Source organism: Nycticebus coucang, chromosome 16 (assembly GCF_027406575.1).
Source record: "Nycticebus coucang isolate mNycCou1 chromosome 16, mNycCou1.pri, whole genome shotgun sequence".
Classification (NCBI taxonomy): domain Eukaryota; kingdom Metazoa; phylum Chordata; class Mammalia; order Primates; family Lorisidae; genus Nycticebus; species Nycticebus coucang.
This window is the reverse complement of record NC_069795.1, coordinates 12,067,776-12,094,976: the sequence shown is the minus strand read 5'-3', so window position 1 is coordinate 12,094,976 and position 27,201 is coordinate 12,067,776. Positions and strand designations below refer to the sequence as shown.

The 27,201-nt window shown below is 43.6% G+C and overlaps 3 protein-coding genes and 1 pseudogene across 5 annotated transcripts in view; 3 read left to right on the top strand and 1 right to left on the bottom strand.

Moving 5' to 3' along the window:
• Nucleotides 1-27,201, top strand: part of IFNAR1 (interferon alpha and beta receptor subunit 1) — a 148,385-nt gene that overhangs the window by 56,986 nt on the left and 64,198 nt on the right. The gene's annotated exons all lie outside the window — the stretch shown is intronic.
• On the bottom strand, nt 101-6,181 carry LOC128567370 (motile sperm domain-containing protein 1-like). The gene is given in 3 exon segments (XM_053564596.1): nt 101-187; nt 585-1,171; nt 6,154-6,181. Coding segments are annotated over 3 exon segments (702 nt in total).
• LOC128567369 (palmitoyltransferase ZDHHC6-like) lies at nt 7,263-8,203 on the top strand (annotated as a pseudogene). The gene has a single exon (XR_008374884.1). The product of XR_008374884.1 is annotated as a palmitoyltransferase ZDHHC6-like (transcript).
• On the top strand, nt 8,505-9,117 carry LOC128567368 (palmitoyltransferase ZDHHC6-like). Its single transcript, XM_053564595.1, has one exon. It carries the CDS (start codon nt 8,524-8,526, stop codon nt 9,115-9,117), a length of 594 nt encoding a protein of 197 aa, XP_053420570.1. The 5' UTR covers nt 8,505-8,523.

Sequence of the window (27,201 nt, the reverse complement as noted above, 5' to 3'; positions counted from 1 at the left end):
TAATAGTTTGTAGTGTGTTAATGGAGTTAAAAAGATTAAAGGCAGTCCACATTCATATTTTCAAGATAAATTTCCTTCAGAAGCCAGTGGAAATACTTGCTCATGTTCTAAGCAGAGCCATTGTAATAAGACCTAAGATATAAGCAGCTACTAATTTTTGATTCACACTTAATTGGAGGTAGAGAGGCTATAGGAGACTGAGCACTGTGCTTATAGGAGCGGCCACCTATAGGAACGGTCACCGGGAGTGGGACGGTCTCCTGCCAGCTTGGAGATGTTTTGCAGCCTGGAGACAAGCCGTCAAGCAACTGACTGCTCCAACCCAGATAAGACTGATCGCTGTTAGCAAGCAGGTGTTATACTTTGAATATTTGTGGTGCACCAGGGTGGGCGTGGAGCCCGTGGGGAAAGAGCACATAGATCATTAAGCATGTAGTCCTTGTATATGGGCAGCCCACACCTGTTGTATATTGTCTCAATATAAGGCCACGGTGGAGGTTACTCGGAGCTCTCCTGCACCTCTGGCAATCCGTGTACCAGCTGGTTCATTGTTGTGGTGCCAGCGGGGCCACAGCGGCACCGACAGGAGGCACCAGTGATTCCACATCCAGTGTAGGCAGCATCAGGGCTGCAGTGCACACTGCTCCCAGGAAGACAGTTAGTAAACTAGGTCCCAAGGAGACAGCTCTGTTTTCCGGTTGAAACGACTGCTCAAAAAATAAACTTTCACTTAAATGTTCCTTTATTCTTTTTTCCTATTTTTCCTTGTGTTATTCTTTTACAGATGGGAGGAGAGTAGCAACCACCTCTTTCCTTCCCAAAGCTTTCCTCTGGCTTCGCTCAGAAACTGGGAGGCGGACTTTGTCTACTATACCATAGTGACGGGATCTAACATCTCTGTGACGAATCACAATAACCACACAACACTGAGGCTTTACCGCACCTGCAGCATCAACGACAACATACTTACTTGGAGTCATACATAAAACTTTGAACTTTGAGGCAAACTCATAGGGATCATACAGAATTAACACTTGCTTATGTGTTGACTCATCATCTGTGTAAAATAGTAGCTCCGTGGGAAACACAGAAACAGGAAGATTTCCTTCCACTAACTCTGGTTGTCTTTTTGTTGATGCATTGGCACTGAATCCCCCTAGCCACAGCTTCTCTTTTTACAGTCGCCAATCTATTTGGACTTTTCTTAGTTTCAGTTAAAAATGCCAAACATTTTGGCCGCCTTGGCAACACCAGCTCCTTGGAAAGGAGCTGCGACTGCCCCTCAGCTCCTCTGTCCTGTTTCCACTTACTGTTCTCTTGGTTACCTAATTGAAGTTGGCTAAGAGCCTTAGTTATTGGCGTAGGAACTACTCTTACTGTAGGACAGTTTGTATGTTGTTGCATCCAACGTCCTCCACGTTTTCTGCCTAGCATATCCAGATTTCCATTTGCTGTGGACCCCTAGATTGCCCTCCTCCAAGAATCTCTAACTGCTCCCTTCCATCACTGTCCATCTTCAGCAGGAAGTGGACTGCTTGAGCTCAGGAGTTCAAGACCAGACTGAGCAAGAGTGAGACCCCATCTCTACTAAAAATAGAAGAACTAGGCAGGTGTTGTAGCACACACCTGTAGCCCCCAATACTTGGAAGGCTGAGGCAAGAGAATCGCTTAAGCCCAAGTGTTGGAGGTTGCTGTGAGCTCTGACATCACGGCACTCCACCAAGGGCAACATAGTGAGACTGTGTCTCAAAAAAAAAGAATGGTTTCACTTCGTTAATTTGATGAAGAATATTTATCTTGTCCTTTAAGAGGTATAGATAAGTCTTTACTTGCCCTGATTGATTTACATAAAAACAACATTTTCCCCCCAATAACAGCACAAGCACCTCCTTCTTGAGCTGTCCAAGCATCCAGGATACAGCAATTTTGAATTACAACAGATGCAAGGCTTTCAACCTCTGCTTAAAGTGTTCTCAATGACTATATGGTAATGTTGAACTCTTATTCTACTATCATGGAGATATTCAAGTCTGCTCTTTCAATTTTGTAAGTTCCAAATGTTGGGAAAAGGATCCTGAGCATTGAAAAGAACTTTGAATTATGATATACAATTTTTTTTTTTTTTTTGTAAAGACAGAGTCTCACTTTATCGCCGTTGGTAGAGTACCCTGGCGTCACACAGCTCACAGTAACCTCCAGTTCCTGGGCTTGGGCGATTCTCTTGCCTCAGCCTCCCAAGTAGCTGGGACTACAGGTGCCCACCACAACGCCCGGCTATTTTTTGTTGCAGTTCGCTGGGGCCGGGTTTGAACCCACCGCCCTTAGTATATGGGGTCAACGCCCTACCCACTGAGCCACAGGCGCCACCCACAAGGGGATTTTTTATAATGGTACATTTTGTATGTTTATAAGGTACCACCTTATGAGCAAAAGAGCCCAAGTTTGTAATTTGGCATTTAAAGTGGAGTACTTGGTAAGAGAGGGTGTCAGATAACCAAGTCCACAGCATTCTGACCCTTTGGGTGGAAACATATGTGTGCCTTATTACCAGATAAGATAAAAAGACCAGTGTTATTTATAGACAGAGTCACCTAACCAAGTGAGTCCAGACTTTTGGTCTAACCAAATGTAATCGTTAGTGCCTGGCAGTTTAACAAGGACAGAGAGTGAACTATCCCAAGTTGCACAGGCTTGATTTCCAATCGGGTTACTCAAGTTTTATGTAGATAGAAGTAAGGCCTCCTTCATTGCTCCCCAATGGTCTTTAAATATTCTTTATGGTCTTTATACCAAGGAGTCATATTTTGGGGACAAAATCTCCTTAGCTCCTTCAGAATAATTCCAGAGGATACCACCCAAGTGTGTGGGTATGGTAGGATTATTTGGGGGAAACCCTGAGGCCAGGCCTTGCCCTGTGGGTGGAGTAGTGAGACTTCTTCTGAAAGAAATGAGAATGAACCTCAGTCTTGGAACAAGGAACTTTTGGACATGAAATGAAGATTTGAGGGTGAACCATTAAACCTGATTCAGGAGGACTCTTTTCCTTCCTTTTTAAGGCCAGATGTGTGAACACCTGCCACCCAGGTAAGAAGATTTGCCTGAGATTCTGAAGAGATTATGCGGGTGCCCTTTGAAGTGGCTGGAGGCTGTGAGCACACAGGAAACCCTTTAAGCCTCTGCACTCATTTCTGTGAGTTCCAAGAGTGGCCCCAAGGGGCAGCATTAACCAATGACTCCCTTGCTCTAAGATGTCATACTATAGCTGTAATCTTATCTCTGCTCTTTGGAAAATGAAGGTAGGATTGTGTGCCCATATTTAATCGAACTGGCACGAACAGGAGCACAAAGGGCAGGCAGTCCCGATGCAGTGACAGGGAGCAGAGACAGGCTCTGTAGCCAGCTGAATTAGGAGGATTGCTCAGAAATTAGGAGAATTCATCAGAAATGATTATGAAGTTGGGCGGCTCCTGTGGCTCAGTCGGTAGGGCGCCGGCCCCATATACCGAGGGTGGCGGGTTCTAAACCTGGCCCCAGCCAAACTGCAACCAAAAAATAGCCGGGCGTTGTGGCGGGCGCCTGTAGTCCCAGCTACTCGGGAGGCTGAGGCAAGAGAATCGCTTAAGCCCAGGAGTTGGAGGTTGCTGTGAGCTGTGTGAGGCCACGGCACTCTACTGAGGGCCATAAAGTGAGACTCTGTCTCTACAAAAAAAAAAAAAAAAGAAATGATTATGAAGTTCAAGTACATATTTGCCCTGAGCAAGAAGAGTTCATTTGATTTCATTAATATCATAGCCATAAGGGAAACAATAAATGACTTTTGATTTTGGTTTTTTTAAAGAGAGAGGTTTGTAAAATAAAGTTTTTCTCTTGCATATTTGTTTTCCTATAAAATCAAACTTTAGTTGTGCCCTCACACTTCCGTCTATAACTGGCCCTGTGCCAGCTGTAGCTGGTGTCCCCTTCCTGTAACTCACATCTTTATGATGATAATCATCAAGAATGAAAACATGAACCAAAGCCTGAGTCTTCCTCGTTACGTGGCTATTTGTCATTTCAGGGAAAGGAAGTTGAGAGAAAGAAGACAGCCAAATGCGTTCACAGGTCGAACTAACCCTGTCCTTCATGTCACATTGCACGTGCCTCTTCAATACCACGTTCAAGGGTCAGCAACTTGGACAAAGTGCAACTTTGAGAGGAGTACTGCTGTTGTGTTGTTCCTTCCATTTTAAACAACCATCATAAAGAAGCATTTCTCTGGGTGGCGCCTGTGGCTCAGTCGGTAGGGCGCCAGCCCCATATACCGAGGGTGGCGGGTTCAAACCCGGCCCCAGCCAAACTGCAACAACAAAAAAAAAAAGAAGCATTTCTCTGATTCTCTGCTGGCTTGTTGACCCACTTCCTCAAATGCATAAAGTTCTTTATTTGGAAATTTTCCCCTTGGCTAAGCAAAGCTTGCAGTGTCTAGTTACACTTCCTCTTTAACGGGAGAAGCCGTATTTTTTCCATTGTGGAGCTTAAAAAGCAAACATTCAACTTCCATAAGAAAAATATAAATTACTGAGTTTACTATCGTAGAGTGTGGAAATGGATAATTTAGAATTATTATCAAGCATTTCTTTCTGAGGCTGCACAACATTCAATTTTGCAGTTAAGCACCAGTGTCTTGAAGGGATAGGGGTTCCAGGGTCCAGCAATCCAACTGGAATCTCTGCCCTGCCCCCTACTAGTTATTAAGCTTGGGCAAACAACTTTACCTTTCTTTGCCTAAAACCCGAGTGTTCGATAAGTATTACATAATGCATACAGTAATAAATATAAAATTGTCATGCTAACACCAGTGTCACAGGGACCTTGCAGGGATGAGTGGTGATAGACATACAGTTTCTGGCACAATTCATGGTTGCAGTATTACCTAGAAGATTCTAGAATCATGTACTTAATCCACATTTTCTTTTTTTTTTGCAGTTTTTGGCCGGGGCTGGGTTTGAACCCACCACCTCTGGCATATGAGGCCAGTGCCCTACTCTGTTGAGCCACAGGCGCTGCCCAATCCACATTTTCTTAAAAGGAAGGATATGCCGCAAAGGATACTGATGCTGACTTGAAACTACCTCAGACAGTCCCACTCCTCAGTCTTTCCCTCATCAGTAAATGGCAATTCTTTTCTTCCAGCTGCTAAGGCAAAAAACCTTGTGCCACCCCTGACTCCTCCCTCTCACACGCCCCATATTCATCCCCTGTCAGGAGATCATATCAGTGCCAACTCTATTAGATAGCTGGAAATCTAGCTCTCCTAGGGAAAAGGACAAGGGTGAGGCCCCACACACCCATCTTGCCTTAATCCTGTCTGGAGTAATTGATCACACCTGGGGAGAAGAGAGCACCCAACCAACCTACCAGTCAGAGCTTAGCTTCCCAACCACAGAAGGATGCGAATGCTGTCTACCTCATAGGCCTAGCAACAAGTACAATAGATTCTTGTACGTGGCCTAGAAAAGCCTTAAGGCTAATTATCATGTCATTAGCTTAAATCTACATTATGATCCACATTCCCACAATGGGCTTTCATTTTATTTTTATCTTTTTTTTTTTTTAGAGGCAGGGTGTTGTTCTTGCTCATATTGGTCTCGAACTCCTGAGTTTAAGCAATCCATCTGCCTCCCAAAATGCTGGGATTACACCATATGCAGCTGCACAATGGGCTTTCAGAAAGGCTCGTGGGAGGTCCACATGTGCAGTAAGACACGGGTTCCAAGGTAACCTCTCAACCACAAGGTAGGCCCAAACCAAGCTGTATAAAACAGAACCCATGGCCATATTCAAACTTTGTCTTGTCATGACAATAGAGACCTGTTCATTGTCTCTGGTGAAGGTATCGTGTTCTCTAAACCTACATCTTGCTTTTATTTATTTATTTATTATTTTTTTTTTTTTGTAGAGACAGAGTCTCACTTTATGGCCCTCGGTAGAGTGCCGTGGCCTCACACAGCTCACAGCAACCTCCAACTCCTGGGCTTAAGCGATTCTCTTGCCTCAGCCTCCCGAGTAGCTGGGACTACAGGCGCCCACCACAACGCCCGGCTATATATCTTGCTTTTATTCTGTAAATCTGTTGTTCTCTTTCTCTCTCTCTTTGTTTCATGCTTCACTTACTTTGGAATATCTTATCATTCTTTGCCATGAGCACCCAAAAACTAAGAATGAGGACAGCTGCCTTGAAACCCAACACCTCCACAATATCTCATAAAACACTTTCTTTTTATCTATTTATTTATTTTTTTTTTATTTTTTTACTCTCTTCTCAATGAAATTATCTTATCTCTATAACTTAAAGGCAGAAAAATAATTCTGACTGACAGAAAATGCTAAAGACATAGCACTGAATATTTTTTATTTTTTTGAGACAGAGTCTCAGTCACCCTGGCATCATAGCTCAAAACAACTTCAAACTCCTGGGCTCCAGTGATTCTCTTGCCTCAGCCGCCCAAGTAGCTGCGACTACAATGCCCAGCTGTTTTTAGAGACCAGGTGGCACTCTTGCTCAGGCTGGTCTCAAACTCCTGAGCTCAGGCAACCCACCTGCCTTGGCCTCCCAGAATGCTGGGATTACAGAGGCATGAGCCACTGTGCCCGGCCTAGAAGGGCCTCTTTTAAAGCAAGTCAGGGTGTGGCATAAACGCAGCTCAGGAAGTGTTACTGTCATAGCTCAGTAACTCAGATGTGTAAAAGACCAAAGGTCATCCGCAGGAGGCCTTGTAGAAGGTGGGAGAGTTGTCTGCTGTAACCTTCTATGCCCTGGAAGGACTGTTTCACAGACTCAAAAGAAACTCTACCAGTCTTTTTTTTTTTTTTTTGTAGAGACAGAGTTTCACTTTATGGCCCTAGGTAGGGTGCCATGGCATCACATAGCTCACAGCAACCTCCAACTCTTGGACTTAAGTGATTCTCTTGCCTCAGCCTCCCAAGTAGCTGGGACTACAGGTGCCCGCCACAACACCCAGCTATTTTTTTGTTGCAGTTCAGCCAGGGCCGGGTTTGAACCCGCCACCCTCGGTATATGCGGACGGCACCTTACCGACTGAGCCACAGGTGCTGCCCAACTCTACCACTCTTATTCTGTGCTTAATGGATGTACAGACCACGGGAGGTGGAGGAAGACTTGCTAGTCCTATTTACTTAAGAATAGTTAGACCCGGAAGTGCTGTGACAGAGATGGCGCCGGGGGCTGAGCTGGAGAGTGTCCGCCAGGGCTCTGGCGGAGAGGGACGCGCTGGTGGTAGCAGGTCCTTCATTCCAGTCTCTTGCAAACAGCATTTGCTTTCTGCTTTACCCTGAACTGTGGTTTCCAAGCTGGAGTCATCCCAGGAGGAGAAATTCTGTTCCAGGTTGAGTTTCAAACCAAGATACTGGATTCTCCTAATTAAGAGCTTGGAGTGCTTAACAGTGAAAATGGCATAATGTGGTTTCACAACTTGAAAGCATGACAATTAAAGAACACACATGGACTTGTGGCACATGGAAATGTGTGCACAGAAAAAGGAAATCTGTAATTATTTAAAAGTAGGAAGGCATTCTTCCTCTCCAAAATGGGTACATTCTGCTCAGTGATCAAGTTTGAAAATCTCCAAGAATTAAAGAGACTATGTCACTGGGGTCCCATCGTAGCCCTTGGTGTTCTAGTAATATGTTCTACAATGGCCATGATTGACTCTGTGTTATGGTATTGGCCCTTACATACAACTGGAGGAAGTGTGAATTTCATCATGGTGATAAATTGGACTGTCATGATTCTTTATAATTACTTCAATGCAATGTTTGTTGGTCCTGGATTTGTCCCTCTGGGATGGAAACCGGAAAATTCTCAGGATACCATGTATCTCCAGTATTGTAAAGTCTGCCAAGCATACAAGGCACCACGTTCTCATCACTGTAGAAAATGTAACAGATGTGTGATGAAGATGGAACATCACTGTCCTTGGATCAACAACTGTTGTGGTTACCAAAATCATGCTTCATTCTCCTTTTAGTACCGCTGGGTTGTGTCCATGCTGCTTTCATTTTTGTTATGACTGTGTACACACAGCTTTATAATCGACTCTCCTTTGGGTGGAGCACAGTGAAGATTGAACATGAGTACAGCCCGGAGAGACCCTGTTCCAATCATTCCATTTGGATTAGCTGCATTTGCTGCCACCTTGTTCGCCTTGGGATTAGCTTTAGCTGTTGGGATGTTGTTTTTTTTTTTTTTTTTTTTTTTTTTTGTAGAGACAGAGTCTCATTGTACCGCCCTCGGTAGAGTGCCATGACGTCACACGGCTCACAGCAACCTCCAGCTCTTGGGCTTCCGCGATTCTCCTGCCTCAGCCTCCCGAGTAGCTGGGACTACAGGCGCCCACCACAACTGCCACAACGCCCGGCTATTTTTTTTTGTTGTTGCGGTTTGGCCGGGGCTGGATTTGAACCCGCCACCCTCAGCATATGGGGCCGGCGCCCTACTCACTGAGCCACAGGCGCTGCCCCAGAATGTTGTTTTTTATCCAGATGAAAATAATTCTCAGAAATAAAACATCTATTGAATCATGGATCAAAGAGAAGGCTAAAGATCGAATTCAATATTATCAACTAGATGAAGTCTTTGTTTTCCCCTATGATATGGGAAGTCAATGGAAGAACTTTAAACAGGTATTTACGTGGTCAGGGGTTCCTGAAGGAGACGGGCTGGAATGGCCCATAAAAGAAGGCTGTCACCAGTACAGCTTAACAATAGAACAGTTGAAACAAAAAGCAGATAAAAGAGTCAGAAGTGTTCACTATAAAGTAATAGAACATTATAGTGGTGCTTGCTGTCCTTTGAATAAAGGAATCAAAACCTTCTTCACAAGCACTGAAGAGCCTCAAATACAGCTACAAAAGGGGGAGTTCATTTTAGCCCCAAGAGGCTTACGATACTGGTTGTATGAAGACAAAATTCTTGAGGATTCCTTTATAGAAGGTGTTTCGAGAATAAGAGGATGGTTCCCTAGGAAATGTGTGGAAAAGTGCCCCTGTGATGCTGAAAAGTGCCTCCCTGAGGACGAGAAGAAAAATAGCCACTATGAAAATCAAATTATTCTTTAAGTCTGGTCCATTACTTGAAAAATCTTACATATTACTAAAGAATTATGCAATGAGCCTACTCTGGTTAAGGTGTTCTTTTCCTCAAAGGTGCCCTAGTGCCATGATTTGAATATTTTTGTTACCATTTTGAAATGGAGAAGCCATTCTGCATATGCCTTTGAATTCCTGCCTATCACCTCTTCTTCCCTCCACAAGGAAAAACATTTCATCCACGTAAGTTAATTGCGTTTTCTGTAGGATTTTTTAATACAATGCACTCTGGACCTCACCTGCAGATAGAATTCTCCCTTTGCCAGGAGCATCTGCATGTGATACTTTTGTCTTTCCTTCAGTTGATATTTCATAGATGATATTCTAGATATTATAGAACTCAATTTGTCAGATTCAGTATAAGCTCAAATTTTGTTACCTGTCTTTTAATAATGCAGATTTTGTCAAATCAAATAAAGGTCATGGATGTTCTTAGAATAGTTAGACCCACTGAAGGTAGAGGAAGACTGGCAGGTCCTATTTTTATTTTACTTTTTATTTATTTATTTTTTATTTTTTTATTTTGGCCAGGGCTGGGTTTGAACCTGCAACCTCCGGCATATGGGGCTGGCGCCCTACCCTTTGAGCCACAGGCACCGCCCTATTTATTTATTTTTTGAGACAGAGTCTCACTACATTGCCCTGGGTAGAGTGCCGGGGCATCACAGCTCACAGCAACCTCAAACTCTTGGGCTTAAGCGATTCTTTTGCCTCAGCCTCCCGAGTAGCTGGGACTACAGGCGCCCAGCACAGCGCCCGGCTCTTTTTTGTTGCAGTTGTCATTGTTGTTCAGCAGTCCCGGGCCAGGTTCGAACCTCCAGCCCTGGTGTATGTGGCTGGCACCCTAACCACTGAACTACCGGTGACAAGCCCTATTTCATTCTTTACTTAATGAGTGTTTAACCCGCCTCCCCAGGGTAGAGACTTAATGTTTATTCTCAGAGGTAGAGGAAGACGACAAGTCTCCCTCTGCTCCCTCTGCTCCTTCAGCACCAGCTTCTATTACACCTTCTATTTGCCTTTCTCCAACCCAACTCATCCTGGACAGGAGATAAAACCTTCCAGCAGTGGGCACTGCCTGCCCACCTCTGGGTCCCTTGTTTTCACCCAAGAATCATATCATTCTTGACCTACTTTTTCCTTTTCTTTTCTGACCTACTCTTTTCTTTATTCATTCTCCTTTCTATTTGGCATAGCTGCATTCTCTACTTTCTCCAACTTCGCCAGTTTTTCTTAATGTTTTTAGGGTAAATGGGAGCTTCCCCTCCCCCTTCTTTCAAAAATTTTCCATCCTCATGTCAGTGACCTCTGCCATCACAGTATTTTGACAGGTATGAGATGAGACTTATAGGATACAGCCACTGCATGCTGAAGCTTAGAAAACTTCACCCCAAAACATGACTCCCTGGTACACAGAGTATTTTGAATTAAAGCAACCAACAGGCCTTGGAAGGGGCTTTCCCTCTATCTGCATAAACCAGATGGACTCATCAAAAAGAACAAATGGACTTCCCTTCCCCTACCTGTTATTTCAAAATATTGGGGTTTGGAAGAAGATCAAGACCACAGCCAAACTTGGCCCAAATGATTTTAAATATAATACCTGTCTCTCAGGTTAATGCACAAGTCAATCTGCTTTCCCCCATCTATTCATTCTCCCAAGTAGCCAGTCATCCTTTCTAGTAACCATTTATTGCCCCTAAATAGAATTACTTATATTCCTCATCTACCTTTCCCGTCTAAAAGAAGGGTAGATAAATTTCTGGACCCCACTGGGATATTGGATAATCAGTCTGTGGTTCTCTTTCTCTTAATAATCTACTTGATTGTGAGTTGATCTTTCAGCAAACTTTCAGTTGACAGAAGAAGTTTTCCCTCACCCTCACAATGCTCAGAAGCCCTGAATGTGATGCCCTTTTGAAAGTCCCCAGACTCCAGAAGTTACAGACACAGAGGCCCATTCCCACTTTTGACTTTTACATGAAGCCAGAGACGCATCTGTAGAGACTCCATCCTCAGGTGGCAGTTCCTGCAGGACAGGCCGGAGAGCTTATCTGGACAAAGAGAGGCATCCCTGCTTTGATAAATGATTCCTGAATGCCGAGTTCTGGAGAGCAAGCCAGGATGATAGAGAGGGCAGCAGACTTCAGGAACTACAAGAACATTCCCCACCTCATTGCCCCTTCACCAACCTCTGTCGGTCATCTGCTTCACCTAGTGCCCAGGAGCCATGGGAATATCGAAGCAATGGTGAAAGAACTGTGGCCTCACCCTTGTGGTCTGGAGCGGTCAGCAGCAGAGTAAGCAGCACAGTGGAGATGCGCCCACAGTACACAGGAGAGCAGCAGGTGCAGGCCGAGGTTGGGAGCGCTCTCCTCTGCCTGCGCATCCTGCTCATCCCACCCGCCCTTCTCGCCCCACCCGGGAGCCCTTCAAAAGAACAGCTGGGGAGAAGGGTCTCTTGAAAAGCCAGGTCTCCCATTAACACAAACCAAGAGACATTTGGGTTACTGAAATTTGAGATTTTCTGTAAAGGCGAGCCAATATACACATACACACTCGGTGGAGCTTGGGACATTCCAGGGATGTTGGTATATGAAAAAATGATTCATTTTACATTTATTATTTATGCAGCCACTTTACCAAGCTAACTGATACTAGTCACACTTTTAGCTGAGTCTCTTGAATGTTCCAGAGCACTAGCTCTGAGAGTTTGGTCCAGAAATTCTTTCAGGAGTCTGCAAGGTCAAAACTATGTTCATAGCAATACCAAGAGGTGATTTGCGTTTTTCACTCTCATTTGTCAGGGAAATGCACCATGGAATTTACCAGAGTCTTCATTATTACAGGCATAAGCCACCTTGCTCAGACTTTAAATCTCTTTTTAAAGAATAGCAATTTTGGCCAGGAGCAGTGACTCACACCTGCAATCCTAACACCCTGGGAGGATGAGGTGGAGGATTGCTTGAGCTCAGGAGTTCAAGACCAGCCTAAGCAAGAGTGATACACCATCTCTACTAAAAATAGAAAAACTAGCCAGGCATGGTAGTGGATGCCTATGGTCCCAACTGTTCAGGAGGCTGAGGCAGAAGGATCCCTTGAGCCCAGGAGTTTGAGGTTGCTGTGAGCTAGGCACCCCAATTGAATCAGAGATGATCAGATAATTGTGGGCCTTGCTAATGTTGGAGCTCCAGACAAATCAACAATTTTAAAATATGACTATAAAGAGACCAGAATGTTCCACCTCAAAATATACTTCTTTGGGATATTTTGAGCTGATAATTTTGAGAAACTGCAGACACAGGAGTAGTTCTGAAAAGTTGTCCAATTTAAAAGAAATTTACATCTACAAAGGAAATCTACATTTGTAAAAGTTATCTACATCAGCAAGAGGGCTGCTTTGAGATGGTTTCTGTTACCAGGGAGACTCTGCATACAGGACAGCCTTTGCTCACCATGCAGTTTCTCCCCTCACCCTGCCTGGCTTGTCACCACATCACCCCCTGCTCAAAACTCCAAGGCCCCTTCCTTTCTGTAGCTCAGAATGCTGTATGGGCCTCAGTCATCCAGCCCTTCTTTGAGTCTCCTATTTTATGGGACTCTTATGTATGTACACATAATTAAAATGGCTTTTCTCCCATTAATCTGTGTGCTGACAGTTAATTTCATAGACTGAGCTACTGAACCATCAGAGGGTAGAAAGAAAGTTCTGCTGTCCATTGGAGTCTTTAAACCTGAGCCCTTGTCTCTGAAGCGCAGCCAGAGCCCAGAGCCCAGAACACAGGCTGGGCTATCTCCAGGCCTCCCACGCCCTGGGCTGCAACTTGCTCTGACTCACACAGCAGGATGGTGGACAGAGGCTTGGTAAGAGACAGGAAGCCAAAAGCCCCAGGGTGACACCAGCTCTGTGATCCAGAAGACCCACATGTGGTCAAAGGGGACAATTATGGGTATTGAGAGCACCTGGGCTGCTGGGTCCTCCCCTGGCTGAGTCGGCTTCGTTTCTCCTTCCCTCCCCCTCATGCATCAGGGACCCAGCCACACAGAGTGAGTCTTAAAGCACAAAATCCTGGGATGATGGCCCCACAGGGGTTAAACAGCAAGAGCCTTCGAGGACGTAGTGGTGGAACCTCGAGAGTAGGTCTAGGAGCTGGAGCAGAGCGTCTGGGAGCTGGACGTTCTGGGCTGTGAGCAGTCATTCTCTGGCATCCATTCATATCCTTTCTGCCTCCATGAATGTGCCTATTTGGGGCATTTCACATAAAGAGAATCTTGCAATATGTGGCCTTTTGTGAATGGCTTCTTTCAATTTTTGAGGTTCACTCATGTTCTAGGGTACACATGTCAACACTTCACTTTTTAAATCACAGAATAATTTCCTTGACATGAACACATCACATATTGTTTATCCATTCATAAGCTGATGGATAACTGGGGTGGTGTCCACTTTAGGGTCATTATGAACAGCTCGTTAGCTGCTGCTTTTGGATTCACACGCAGCCACTTTCGGGAAGCCTCATAATGTCCCTCAAGGGCTGACCCAGCCCCATGTTCCTCCCACGTGACTTACATGGTAGGCCCACAGGCAGACTCCCTCACCCCGCCCCCGCCAGGCACGCGCTCCCTGGGGTAACCCAGGCCTCTGCTGTTCTTCCTTCCATCAACCTCAGCCAAGCGCTCCCCACCCCCAATCTCTCAGAGGAGCTGCAATAACACTGAACTTCAAAGCAAAAGAGCAGAAAGAGTCCCAGTCTCTCCTTCTCAAAGTCTCCTTTTAGTCTATTTAATCTTCAGTTAGTCTGTCTGTGTCTGCCAGGTTGATGTCACCTAATTTCATCCACTGACTGCACCTAAGCCCAGGCCAAGTGTCCTGTGAAGCTTCTCTCACCAGCAGCAGCAGAATCCTCAGGTGGTTGTCCATCATCTGTGTAAGTAAAGGGGCCACTTGTGACACTAGCCCTTCACCTCAGAGTGGACCTCTAAGGAAACGCTGGTTTCCATTCTAGAAGGAGAAGGTGCTGCCAGGCCCTGTCTAGGACTGTTCCAGCTCAGCTGTCTGAAGATCCAGCCCTCCCCAGGAGGGGCAGGCCTCCCACTCATCTCTGTGCTGACCTTGAGGGAAAGCCGACTTAGGCAGGGGCAGAGGGAGAGGCCTCGGCCTTGACTTCTGAAGGCCTTCCTTAACCAGGGCACGAGATAGGGCCCTGAGCTCATACTGGCTCACTCTGGGCTTTCCCAGTTTCTGCACTGAAAGTCCCACTTCTGGGGAAACCCCGCAGTCCCTGCCAAGCCAGAGAGTTGATCACCATGCAAGGCACTGCAGCCACGAAGCCGATTAGAGTCCAAGGTACAGTCAGGCTCTCGGAAGTGCCCAGTGCTCCACGCGGCGAGGAAGACAACAGGAAACCAACGCTTGCTGTGCTGTGCTGGTGTTTAACCTGAGACAGACATGGGGTGGCCATTTCAGAGATGGATCCTCAAATTATAGACTACTCATCATTGTCCACAGGCACAAGGCTGAGTAAGTAATAAATCCTCGAAGGCGGGATGCAAGAAGTAGGGACCATCACTATTTGGGAATTTTGTGTTTTTCATTATTGAGGTAAAATTCATATAAAACAACAACCATCTTTTTTTTTTTTTTTTTTGTAGAGACAGAGTCTCACTCTATGGCCCTCGGTAGAGTGCCGTGGCCTCACACAGCTCACAGCAACCTCCAACTCCTGGGCTTAAGCAATTCTCTTGCCTCAGCCTCCCGAGTAGCTGGGACTACAGGCGCCCGCCACAACGCCCAGCTATTTTTTGGTTGCAGTTTGGCCGGGGCCGGGTTTGAACCCGCCACCCTGAGTATATGGGGCCGGCGCCTTACCGACTGAGCCACAGGCGCCACCCAACAACAACCATCTTAAAGTACACAATTCCGTGGCATTTAGTATAGTCACAATGTTACATGACAACCTCCTGTACCTATTAATGGTTCCAAAATGTTTTCGTCACCCCAAAAGGAAGCCCCATGCTTCCCACTTCCCCTCCCCCACCTCTGCAATGACCAATCTACTTTCTGTCTCTGTGTTTGCCTGTTCTGGGCATTTCATATAAATGGGATCCTACAGTGTGTGATTCTTTGAGACTGGCATCTTTAACTCGGCACGATGTTTTTGAAGTTCCTCCACACTGTGGCACGTGTCGGTACTGTGTTCTTTTCATGGCTGAATAATATTTCCTTGCAGGGATAGACTGCATTTAGTTTATCCATACTTGTGTTTGAGCTCAAATTGCCCTGAGCCCCTCCAGGAAACAAGGTTATTTTTGCGTTTCTTCTTGCTTTTTGGTGGTCTTTTTCAACCTCACAAATAAAATATTAATATATTCTCATTGTAAAACAAACAGAGCCAAGGTGCAGTGGCCTGAGCCTGCAGTCCCAGCTACTGAGGGAGGATTGCTGGAGCCCGGGAGTTGGAGGCTGCAATGAGCTGTGACCATATCTCTTCATGCCAGCCTGGGGGACAGAACGAGACCTGTCTCTTAAACAGACAAAACTCCAACCATATTCAGCAATGGGACACATATGCTCTGAATGTGCTACAGCAGTTAAGTACAGTTAAATAATGGTGAGTTAAGAAGCTCTTGCAGAGATAGTTGAGACCTTTACTGCCTCCTGCACGGGGACCTCCCCTCCACCTGTGAGCACCCTCATGCCTCCCTCAACAGAATCTGGCCCGATTTCCGTCAGCCCTCCCACTTCCTCAGCTCACTGCCAGCTGCATCACCACACTGTTATCTGCTTCCTCACACCCACTCAGCCTTGCAAATGTGGACAAAGGCTGCTCTACCAACTCTGCTCTCTGAAAGTCACTGCTGTCCCGTGGGGGACTCTGGTCCAACTTTCCCCATGCCTCCCCTCATGGTGTTTGACCAGCCCTTTCCTTTGGAGAACACACTTTGCCTTCCTCCTCCATGGCTTTGGTGATATCACCTGTGTTCCCATCTTATTCTTCTATTTGATTGCAAGATCCTGCACGCGGTGAGTGTGATGCCACCGCCTGCCAGCCGGGGCCACAGAGTGAGTGAGACTCATGTACCAAAAAACAAAAAGCCTGAAGGCAGAGCCCGTGCTGTCATCTCACATCCTCTGCAATGACGCACCTATTGGTTCCCAGTAAACATCTGTTGGCAGGAAGCCAGCCGAGTTGTCCATGCACACGTGTTCCAACAGGCAGGGTGTACACAGATGGCCCTGGATCTCGGCAAAAGACTCTTGTCCCCTGTCATTAAAGGATCAAGGAGTCCCACCTACTCTCTACAAACCTTGGAATGTACCAAGAAGGTTTATTCACCAGAGTCTCATTGCCGATACCCCGAGCATATGACCTGGATCCGAGAGGAACCGATCTGATTTTCATTCGGGGCTGGATGTCATCAGAAGGCTTCGAGGAATGGTTTCCTGAGTTTCCTTGATGTTTGCAGTGCTTGCTGTTACTTTCACACTTGTCTAAGTAACCTTTGATACTGTGTGGTTATAACAGAATAACCACATGTCCTTTGTCTTCTCTGTCAAGGGTGAAGAATTCGAAGGACTTTAACCACTGGTAAAAGTGTCATCTCACATAAACCGCATACCGGTTAAGTATTATGTGAACCAGGTGGTTGTTTTCACTCAGTGAGTTGAGTACAAATTAAAAGCTGACTTCAAAGTTGCCTGGGTTGGGTGAGTATAGGTTTGCCAAAAGAAATTATTCTGAGAAGCTAAATCTCCATTACTCACTTCTTTCTTGTCGGCTGTAAGCCAGCATCGTGGCTGACTTCAGCTTCTGAAGTCTCTCTGATGATGGCATCTGGTGGCCCAATCTATTGCCTAAGTGTGTGCCAGGCCATCCTGAGCTCCAGTCATGCCATCCTTTGCAATCTGGACTTTTCCCAGCCTAGTGGAATTATTTCCAGGAGGGCTTATTCTGCCCACTGGGAGCTGGAGGCAGGACTGGTCACTGGATCAAGGGTCCAGGGAGGAGACCTTAGTTGGGCCAGGTACTGGACAAGGCTCCCTCTCCTCTCCAAGAAGGACTCTGAACCCTCCTCAAACCTTCTACCTGCTAGAAATGACCCAGCAACCTAGGCCACCTCATTGCCCCACAAATCCACCTCTGGGTCTGAAGTTATCCTCAGGGGCTGGGCTGAGAAACGGACTCTCCTCTTTGTCCTGGCCCCAGCTGGAATGAGTCCCCTGAGTGAACCACCATATCCTGGGCCACCAGCTGAGATCTAGGATCTGATCCTTTAGGAGCTGCTCCTCGCAGTCCACTCCTTCTCTCTTTTGGTGGGGGAATTGTTGAACTCCTTAACAGAATTTCCCACATAGTTTTGCCATTGTTGATGGTGAAACTGACCCCAGAGTTGCGTTGAGGATCATGCCCCAGTGGGTTTCCCATTCCCACTAGGCCTCATCACCTTTTCAGGGGCTCCTTCCCTTCCAGGGGACAGTGGGGCCCTTCAGGGATCCTAATGCTAACATACCGCACACCTGCAAGGACAAGGGGACTACCCAATGCTACTAACTGGCAGCAAAGCCGCTCACTCTAAGGTCCTTCCAGAGTCTGGCGTGGAAGCACCTGCTCAGGCTTCCAGCCCAGCTTTCCCTCCTCCTGGGCAAGATCACCAATACCAATACCCTGTGCCTTGTCCTTGATACACCTGCCAACTGATGCAGTCCTGACAAGTTTATAAATACCAAAGCTTCACCCTGTGTCTGTGTATTTTTAGGAAGCAAGAGCACTCACAAAACACAACCTCTTATCTACATAGTGTATAATGGCCAGTGAAGAGGAGCCCAACTTGTTCCCATCTGAAGACGATGTGATAGGCTACATGAAGAACAGAAAATAATCAGCTGGAAAACTGTTAGAAACAATCTGGGAATTCAATCATAAGTCCTTGCAAAAGTAACATATAAAAAGAAACTATTTCCTACATAGAAACAAAAACCAGTTAAATTAGATATAATAAAAGAAAAAATCCTTTTTACAATAGTGGTACAACACACCAAAATAAGAAATGTCAAGGAATAAATTTAGCAAGAAGTATAAGGGAGAGGGCGGCGCCTGTGGCTCAGTGAGTAGGGCACCGGCCCCATATGCCGAGGGTGGTGGGTTCAAACCCAGCCCCGGCCAAACTGCAACAAAAAAATAGCTGGGCGTTGTGGCGGGCGCCTGTAGTCCCAGCTACTCGGGAGGCTGAGGCAAGAGAATCGCTTAAGCCCAAGAGTTAGAGGTTGCTGTGAGCCGTGTGACGCCACAGCACTCTACCCAAGGGCGGTACAATGAGACTCTGTCTCTACAAGTATAAGGGAGGAAAAAAAGAAGCATAAGAGATTATTTTGAGCAACAAAAAAGAAGTCTTGGATAAATGGAGATATATACTTTGTTCTTATAAAATATGTTAATTTGGGCGGCACCCGTAACTCAATGGGTAGGGCACCAATCATATATACTGAGGCTTTCAGGTTCGACCCCGCCCAGGCCAGCTAAACCAACAATGACAACTGCAACAACAAAAAAACAATAGCTGGGCATTATAGCTGGTGCCTGTAGTCCCAGCTACTTGGGAGGCTGAGGCAAGAGAATCGCTTAAGCCCAAGGGTTTGCAGTTGCTGTGAGCTGTGAAGCCATGGCATTCTACCAAGGGTGACACAGTGAAACTCTGTCTCACATAAAAAAAAAAGTTTATTCTCACCAAATTACTTTTTAAATTTAGTAGAATCAAGTTAAAATTCCAACACTCTTAAATATTGACATTTTACAATGTATAAAAAGACTAAACCTTCAATCTTTGAAGAGAAAGAGACTCAGGTCCCAACTTTATAAGAATATAAATTATACTTGGTGTGTGTCACACTTTATGGGGGCAAGACATGATTGCAAGAGGGACTTTACCTAACAATTGCAATCAGTGTAACCTGGCTTATTGTACCCTCATTGAATCCCCAACAATAAAAAAAAAAAAAGAATATAAATTATAAATTGGTCAAATATAAAGCAATAAGCATCCTAGAAGAAAACATAGATGAATTTGTTACAAATGTTAAACTACAGAAGTTCTTTCTTTCTAAGAAAAGGAAGCATACAGAAACCTAAGGGGAAATAATTATAGATTTAATTATATTACATAATAAATCAATTGATTAATCTATTTGAGAAGGTAATGCTTCCACATATCACAAAATTCAAACAGGAACAAAAAAGTTTTCCGTAAAGAGTAAAAAGTAAGTTTTGCTTTCTACCTTCTTTCCTGGATGGTGTGTATAACATGCCACAATTTGTCTTTTTTTTTTGTAGAGACAAGAGTCTCACTTTATGGCCCTCGGTAGAGTGCCGTGGCCTCACACAGCTCACAGCAACCTCCAACTCCTGGGCTTAAGCAATTCTCTTGCCTCAGCCTCCCGAACAGCTGGGACTACAGGCGCCCACCACAATGCCCAGCTATTTTTTTTGGTTGCAGTTTGGCCGGGGCCAGGTTTGAACCCGCCACCCTCGGTATAATGGGGCTGGCGCCTTACCGACTGAGCCATAGGCGCCACCCCACAATTTGTCTTTTTTAGAGGGGTATACACACAAAAAACCAATGTGTATTCAAATAGCAACCATTGTTATTGTATTCTTGTGTACCTTTACAAATATTCAATGCATATACAAGGATATATTTATTTTATTTTTTGAGACAGAGTCTCACTTTGTCTCCCTTACTAGTGCCATGGTATCATAGCTCACAGTAACCTCAAACTCTTGGGCTCAAGTGATCCTCTTGCCTCAGCCTCCCGAGTAGCTGGGATTATAGGCACCTGCCACAATGCCTGGCTAGTTTTAGAGATGAGGTCTCGCTGTAACTCAGCAAGAGCAATCCACCTGCCTCTGCCTCCTAGAGTACTAGGATTATAGGCATGAGCCACCGTGCCTGGCCTACAAGCATATTTTAAAAAATACAATGGGAATATTCTGTTCACACTCTCATTCTCCTGCAATCTTTTACTTAATCCAACTTGAAGATCAACCTTTGCACATTTGGCACAGACTCATTCATTTCTAGTTGCAAAATATTTCTAAAATATAATTAATGTGTCTCTCACCTTTTCTCCTTCATGAGAGGGACCCACTTCCAACTCCCTTTGGAAGTGCTCTAAACTTTCTCTTAAAAAAAATGTTAGGGTCAGGCACGTTAGCACACTTCTATTATCCTAGCACTCTGGGAGGCTGAGACCATCGAATCACTTGACCTCAGGAGTTTGAGACAAGGCTGAGCAAGAGCAAGACCTGGTCTCTAAGAACAGCTGGTCATTGTGGTGGGCGCCTATAGTCCCAGCTACTCGGGAGGAGGGGCAGAAATGCTTTGTACTTTAAGATCTTAGATATAAATGTTATATGGCCACTTAGCTTATCTTTGCTTCTTAGCAGCCCCAAGGACCTTTGGCCTGAAAATGAGGTGCCAATGTTGCATGCCAGCTGGGAAGTTGTTATCTCCAAGCCTGAAGTGACATGGAATTTCCTTAAGCCTTGGAACTACTTTGGAGGTCAGAGCCACTGGTACTGAATAGGCATCATTGTAGTATACGGGACCTGGTCTGATTTCCAAGGAGGAAATCCCAGGATCCCCAATTCAGATTAAAGATGGGGTATCTTTGTAGTTAAAGTTCCCTCTCTTTGAGGTACTCTAAGAGGAAAAATTTGACTCATGGAATTTATAGATTGATCTACTGCCATGACAATCATTAAACAAACATTGTGCAACCCTCTGTCTAAGGTCTTTACAGTTCATTTTTCATGAGAAAATAAATACTTATTACCCCCCCCAAATTCCCTCACTGTGCACAATTTTAAAATAATTATTTTAAGATTACAAGGCAAAGTGAATATTTTTCTACCTTAGCCAGATCTTGCTTCTCAGGGGGAAATCCAGTTGTTTGTCTATTTTATCGGTTTCTTTTTATTTATTTATTTTATTTTCTCTATACACGTACACGTGTTTATTTGGTTTCCACTCTTTGCCTTCACAAAATTAAAGAGGCTTAAAATTTAATAACAATAACAATGTTTAATATAAGGGCTAGAAACAAAAACCTCATAAAGAATGAAGATAAATACATTCAGAAAAGAAATCAGATGATTGCTGCCATGAAATATTCAACAATAATAATAATAATGCAAAAAAAGTAACATTCACATTGTCAGATAAAAGTATGTCTATCACAGAATGCTATGACTCTGAGGTTCAATATGGAGTCATCAGTTAACTTCTTTTTTTTTTTTCCAAAGTCTGAAAAAATAGAGAATATTTATTTTTATAAATAAAAATAGAAGATAATTACAAAAAACAAATCATGCCAAATCTTACAGACAATAGAAAAAGAAGAAATACTTCAAAATCATTCTACTTCATCTGGATATACCTGATATTAAAATTGGAAAAAAATATACTATTATAAAGGAAAATTACAAACATATTTCACTTATAAATGAGGATGCAATATTCTACACAACATATTAACAAGTTGAATTAAAAATTATTATTCAAATAATGTACTTTGGTCAAAATTAAATCCAATTTATGTGAGAATTAGTCACTATTTTCTTTTCTTTTTTTTTTTCTTTTCCTTTCCTCCACCTTCCTTCTCTGTCTGCTCTCCCCTTCCCCCACTCCCCACCATGTCATTAATTGTCCTCATATCAAAGTTGAATACATAGGATTCATGCTTCTCCATTCCCGTGATGCTTCACTAAGAATAATGTGTTCCACCTCCATCCAGGTTAACACAAATGCTGCAAAAATCTCCACTTTTGTAATGGCTGAATAGTATTCCATGGTATACATATACCACAGCTTGCCAATCCGTTCCTGGGTTGAGGGATATTTAGGCTGTTTCCACATTTTAGCAATTGTAAATTGAGCTGTGATAAACAGTCTAGTTCAAGTGTCTTTATAATAAAAGTTGTTTTTTTTTTTTTCATTCTGGATAGATGCCCCATAATGGGATTGCAGGATTAAACAGAAGGTCTTCCTTCCAAAAAGGTTGTATTAGTTTGCAGTCCCGCCAGCAGTGTAAAAGTGTTCCTTTCTCTCCACATCCTCACCAGCATCTGCAGCTTTGAGATTTTGTGATGTGGGCCATTCCTGCTGGGGTTAGATGATATCTCAGGGGAGTTTTAATTTGCATTTCTCCCATAAATAGGGATGATGAGCATTTTTTCATATGTTTGCTAGACATTTGTGTGTCTTCTTTAGAGAAGGTTCTATTTATCTCTCTTCCCCATTTATGTATGAGATTGTTGGCTTTTTTCACGTGGATTAATTTAAATTCTCTATAGATCCTAGTTATTAAGCTTTTGTCTGATTCAAAATATGCAAATATCCTTTCCCATTGTGTAGGTTGTCTATTTGGTTTGGTTGTTGTCTCCTTAGCTGTACAGAAGCTTTTGAGTTTAATTAAATCCCATTTGTTTATTTTTGTTGTTGTTGCAATTGCCACAGAAGTCTTCTTCATGAAGTCTTTCCCCAGGCCAGTATCTTCCAGTGTTTTTCCTATGCTTTCTTTGAGAATGTTTTTATTTTTATTTTTTATTTTTTTTTGCAGTTTTTGGCTGGGGCTGGGTTTGAACCCACCACCTCTGGCATATGGGGCCAGCGCCATACTCCTTTGAGACACAGGTGCCACCCCTTTCTTTGAGAATTTTTATTGTTTCATGCCTTAAACTTAAGTCCTTTATCCATCGTGAATCAATTTTTATGAGTGGAGAAAGGTGTGGGTCCAGTTTCAATCTTTTGCTTGTGGATATCCAGTTCTCCCAGCACCATTTATTGAATAGGGAGTCTTTCCCCCAGTGTACGTTCTTGTTTGGTTTATCGAAGATGAGGTGGTTGTAAGTTTTGGTTTCATTTCCTGGTTTTCTATTCGATTCCAAATGTCTATGTTTCTATTTTTGTGCCAATACCATGCTATCTTGACCACTATGGCCTTGTAGTACAAACTAAAGTCTGGTATTTTGATGCCCCTGGCTTTGTTTTTATTACTAAGAACTGCCTTAGCTATACGGGTTTTTTTCTGGTTCCATACAAAACAGAGAATCATTTTTTCCAAAAAAAAAAATTTTTTTTTGAGACAGAGCCTCAAACTATCACCCTGGGTAGAGCACTGTGGCATCACAGCTCACAGCAACCTCCAACTCCTGGGCTCAAACAATTCTCCTGCCTCTGCCTCTCAAGTAGCTGGGACTACAAGCGCCTGCCACAACATCCCGCTATTTTTTGGTTGCAGCTGTCATTGTTGTTTGGTGGGTCCGGGCTGGATTCGAACCCGCCAGCTCTGGTGTATGTGGCTGGTGCCTTAGCTGCTTGAGCCACAGGCGCCAAGCCTTTTTCCAAATCTTGAAAGCAGGAGGTTGGTATTTTAATAGGGATGGTGTTGAATCGGTAGATCGCTCTGGGAAATACAGACATTTTAACAATGTTGATTCTTCCCAGCCATGAGCATGGTATGTTCTTCCATTTGTTAAAGTCCTCTGCTATTTCCTTTCTTAAGATTCCATAATTTTCTTTACAGAAGTCCTTTACCTTTTTTGTTAGGTATATTCCTAGGTATTTCATTTTCTTTGGGGCTATGGTGAAGGGCGTTGTATCATCTGGACTGTTGTTGGCATATACAAAGGCTACTGACTTGTGGACATTTCTTTTATATCCTGAGACATTACTGCATTTTTTGATGACTTCCATGAGTCTTGTGATTGAGTTTTTGGGGTTCTCTAAGTATAAGATCATGTCGTCAACAAAGAGGGAGAGTTTGACCTCCTCTGCTCCCATTTGGATGCCCTTTATTTCCTTGTCTTGCCTAACTGTATTGGCTAGAACTTCCAGCACTATGTTGAATAGTAAAGGTGACAGAGGACAACCTTGTCTAGTTCCAGTTCTAAGAGGAAAAGCTTTCAGTTTTACTCCACTCAGTAAAATATTAGCTGTGGGTTTGTCAGAGATAGCTTCAATCAGTTTTAGAAATGTGCCACCTATGCCTATACTCTTCAGTGTTCTAATTAGAAAAGGATGCTGGATTTTATCAAATGCTTTTTCTGCATCTATTGAGAGGATCATATAGGCTTTGTTTTTGCTTCTGTTGATATGGTGAATAACATTTATGAATTTACATATATTAAACCAACCCTGCATCCCTGGGATGAAACCTACTTGATCATGATATATGACTTTTTTTGATGATAAGCTGTAATCTATTGGCTAGGATTTTGTTGAGAATTTTTACATCTATACTCGTTAGTGAAATTGGCCTAAAGTTCTCCTTTTTAGTTGTATCTTTTCCTAGTTTTGGTATCAGGGTGATGTTTGCTTCATAGAATGTGTTGGGGAAGATTCCTTCCTCCTCAATTTTTTGGAATAATTTCTGCAGTATGGGAATAAGCTCTTCTTTGAAGGTTTGATAGAATTCTGGTATAAAGCCATCCGGACCAGGGCATTTTTTTGTTGGGAGATTTTTTATTGTTTCTTTGATCTCAGTGCTTGAAATTGGTCTGTTCAGGAGATCTATTTCTTCCTGGCTAAGCCTAGGGAGAGGGTGTGATGCCAAATATTGATCCATTTCTTTCACATTGTCAAATTTCTGGGCATAGAGTTTCTGTTAGTGTTCAGAGATAATCTCTTATATCTCTGTGGCATCAGTTGTTATTTCCCCTTCATCATTTCTGGTTGATGTTACTAGAGATTTTACTTTTTTATTTCTAGTTAGTCTGGCCAAAGGTTTATCTATTTTATTTTTTCAAAAAAAAACCACCTTATTTCATTAATTTTCTGAATGATTCTTTTGTTTTCAATTTCACTAATCTCTGATTTAATTTTGGATATTTCTTTTCTTCTGCTGGGTTTATTATTTTTTTATTTATTTATTTTTATAACAGTCTTTTATTTTATTTTATTTTTGCGTTTTTTTGCCGGGGCTGGGTTTGAACCGCCACCTCCGGCATATGGGGCCAGCGCCCTACCCCTTTGAGCCACAGGTGCTGCCCTGTTCTGCTGGATTTAGACTTAGATTGTTCTTCTTTTTCCAATTCCATAAGATGGCATGTGAATTTGTTGATAAGCTCTCCTTCTGTTTTTTGAATGTAGGCTTCTAAAGCGATAACTTTTCCTCTCAGGACTGCTTTTGCTGTATCCCACAGGTTTTGGTAGCTTGTGTCTTCATTGTTGTTATACTCAAGGAAGTTAATGATTTTCTTTTTTATTTCTTCCTGCATCCAACTGAATATACATTCTTCTCATCGTCCCATGGAACATTCTCCAAAATTGATCATATCCTAGGACACAAAACAAACCTCAACAGAATCAAAAGAATTGAAATTTTACCTTGCATCTTCTCAGACCACAAGGCACCAAAAGTGGAACTCAACTTCAACAAAAATGTTCATCCTCACACAAAGGCATGGAAGTTAAACAACCTTATGCTGAATGACAGTTGGGTATTGGTTTCTTTTTAAAAGGCAAACCAAACTCAAAAGAAGGCCAAAACTCAGTAGCTCCAGCAGGATAACTTGTAATTAATTCTACCCTATTTGTAATTCTCTATCTGCCACTTCAAAAGGAATCCAAAGGGCGACGCCTGTGGCTCAGTCGGTAAGGTGCCGGCCCCATATACCGAGGGTGGCGGGTTCAAACACGACCCCGGCCAAACTGCAACCAAAAAATAGCCGGACGTTGTGGCGGGCACCTGTAGTCCCAGCTGCTCGGGAGGCTGAGGCAAGAGAATCACTTAAGCCCAGGAGTTGGAGGTTGCTGTGAGCTGTGTGAGGCCACAGCACTCTACCGAGGGCCATAAAGTGAGACTCTGTCTCTACAAAAAAAAAAAAAAAAAAGAAAGAAAAGGAATCCAAAGCAATGTTCATGGTTATGGTTATGGAGGCTAAAGTGACTCCATCTTGGGTACTAACCTGCCATGTTGACTTTTGATTAACCACAGTTCTGGGGATGCCTCTAAGATTTCCAGTTTATCTACTATTCATTATGTAAGAGCATGTACTTACTGTAAAGCCTGTCTTTAGGGCAAAACAAGCTAGATGTCATCACACAAATTACAGGCTATACACAGCACTCTTGTCTTTTCCTGGCAAGTCAGTCCCTATGGTATCTAAGCCCTAGGTCTGGGTGGGTAGCAGTAGTGAGATCTCCCTGTCTTGTGGCCACAGAAGACCCCACTTCTGTCTCTATGTTCCCCCGTAAACACCTTCTACTGACAAACTGCATTTCTCTGCCGTGTTCTCCCATTTCCCCGTTCCTTCTGTGTTTGGGGATCACTTTGCGCATGTGGTACTCTGGACTGGATTCTAGAACAGGAAAATTTGGAAACTGATGAAATCCACAGAAAGCCAGGGGTTTAGTTAATATCAAGATGCATTGTTGGCTGGATGCCGTGGATCCCATCTATAATCCTAGCACTCTAGGAAGCCAAGGAGGAAGGATTGCTTGAGATCAGCCTGAGTAAGAACAAGACCACCATCTCTACTAAAAACAGAAAAATTACCTGGGTCTGGTGGCAGGTGACTGTACTTCCAGCTACTCAGGGAGCTGAGCAGGAGAATCGCTTGGACCCAGAATTGAGGTTGCTGTGAGCTATAATGACGCCACAGCACTCTAGCCTTTGCAACAGAGTGAGACTCTAAAAGAAAAAAAAATACTTTGTTGGTTTCTGGATTTTGACAAATGTGTCTTAGTAACGTAAAACGTTAACTTTAGGGGAAACTGAGACTAGATGAGGGGCATGTGGCACTCTCTGTCCTATCTCTGCACTTTGTCCATAAATCTAAAATTATTTAAAACCATAAAGAAAGAATCCATTAATAAATTTAATTACAAAATTAAAATTAATTAGGGAAAATCATGTTTTATCATGGGTAATGTGCTTTAAACATGGAAGATTTTATTCTTCTTCTAAATAACAGGCAAGCAATAGCTTTCGTATCATAGTTTTTTTAAAGGAACAACAAAAGGCATTTCACTTTATATTGCTACCTTTCCTTCATA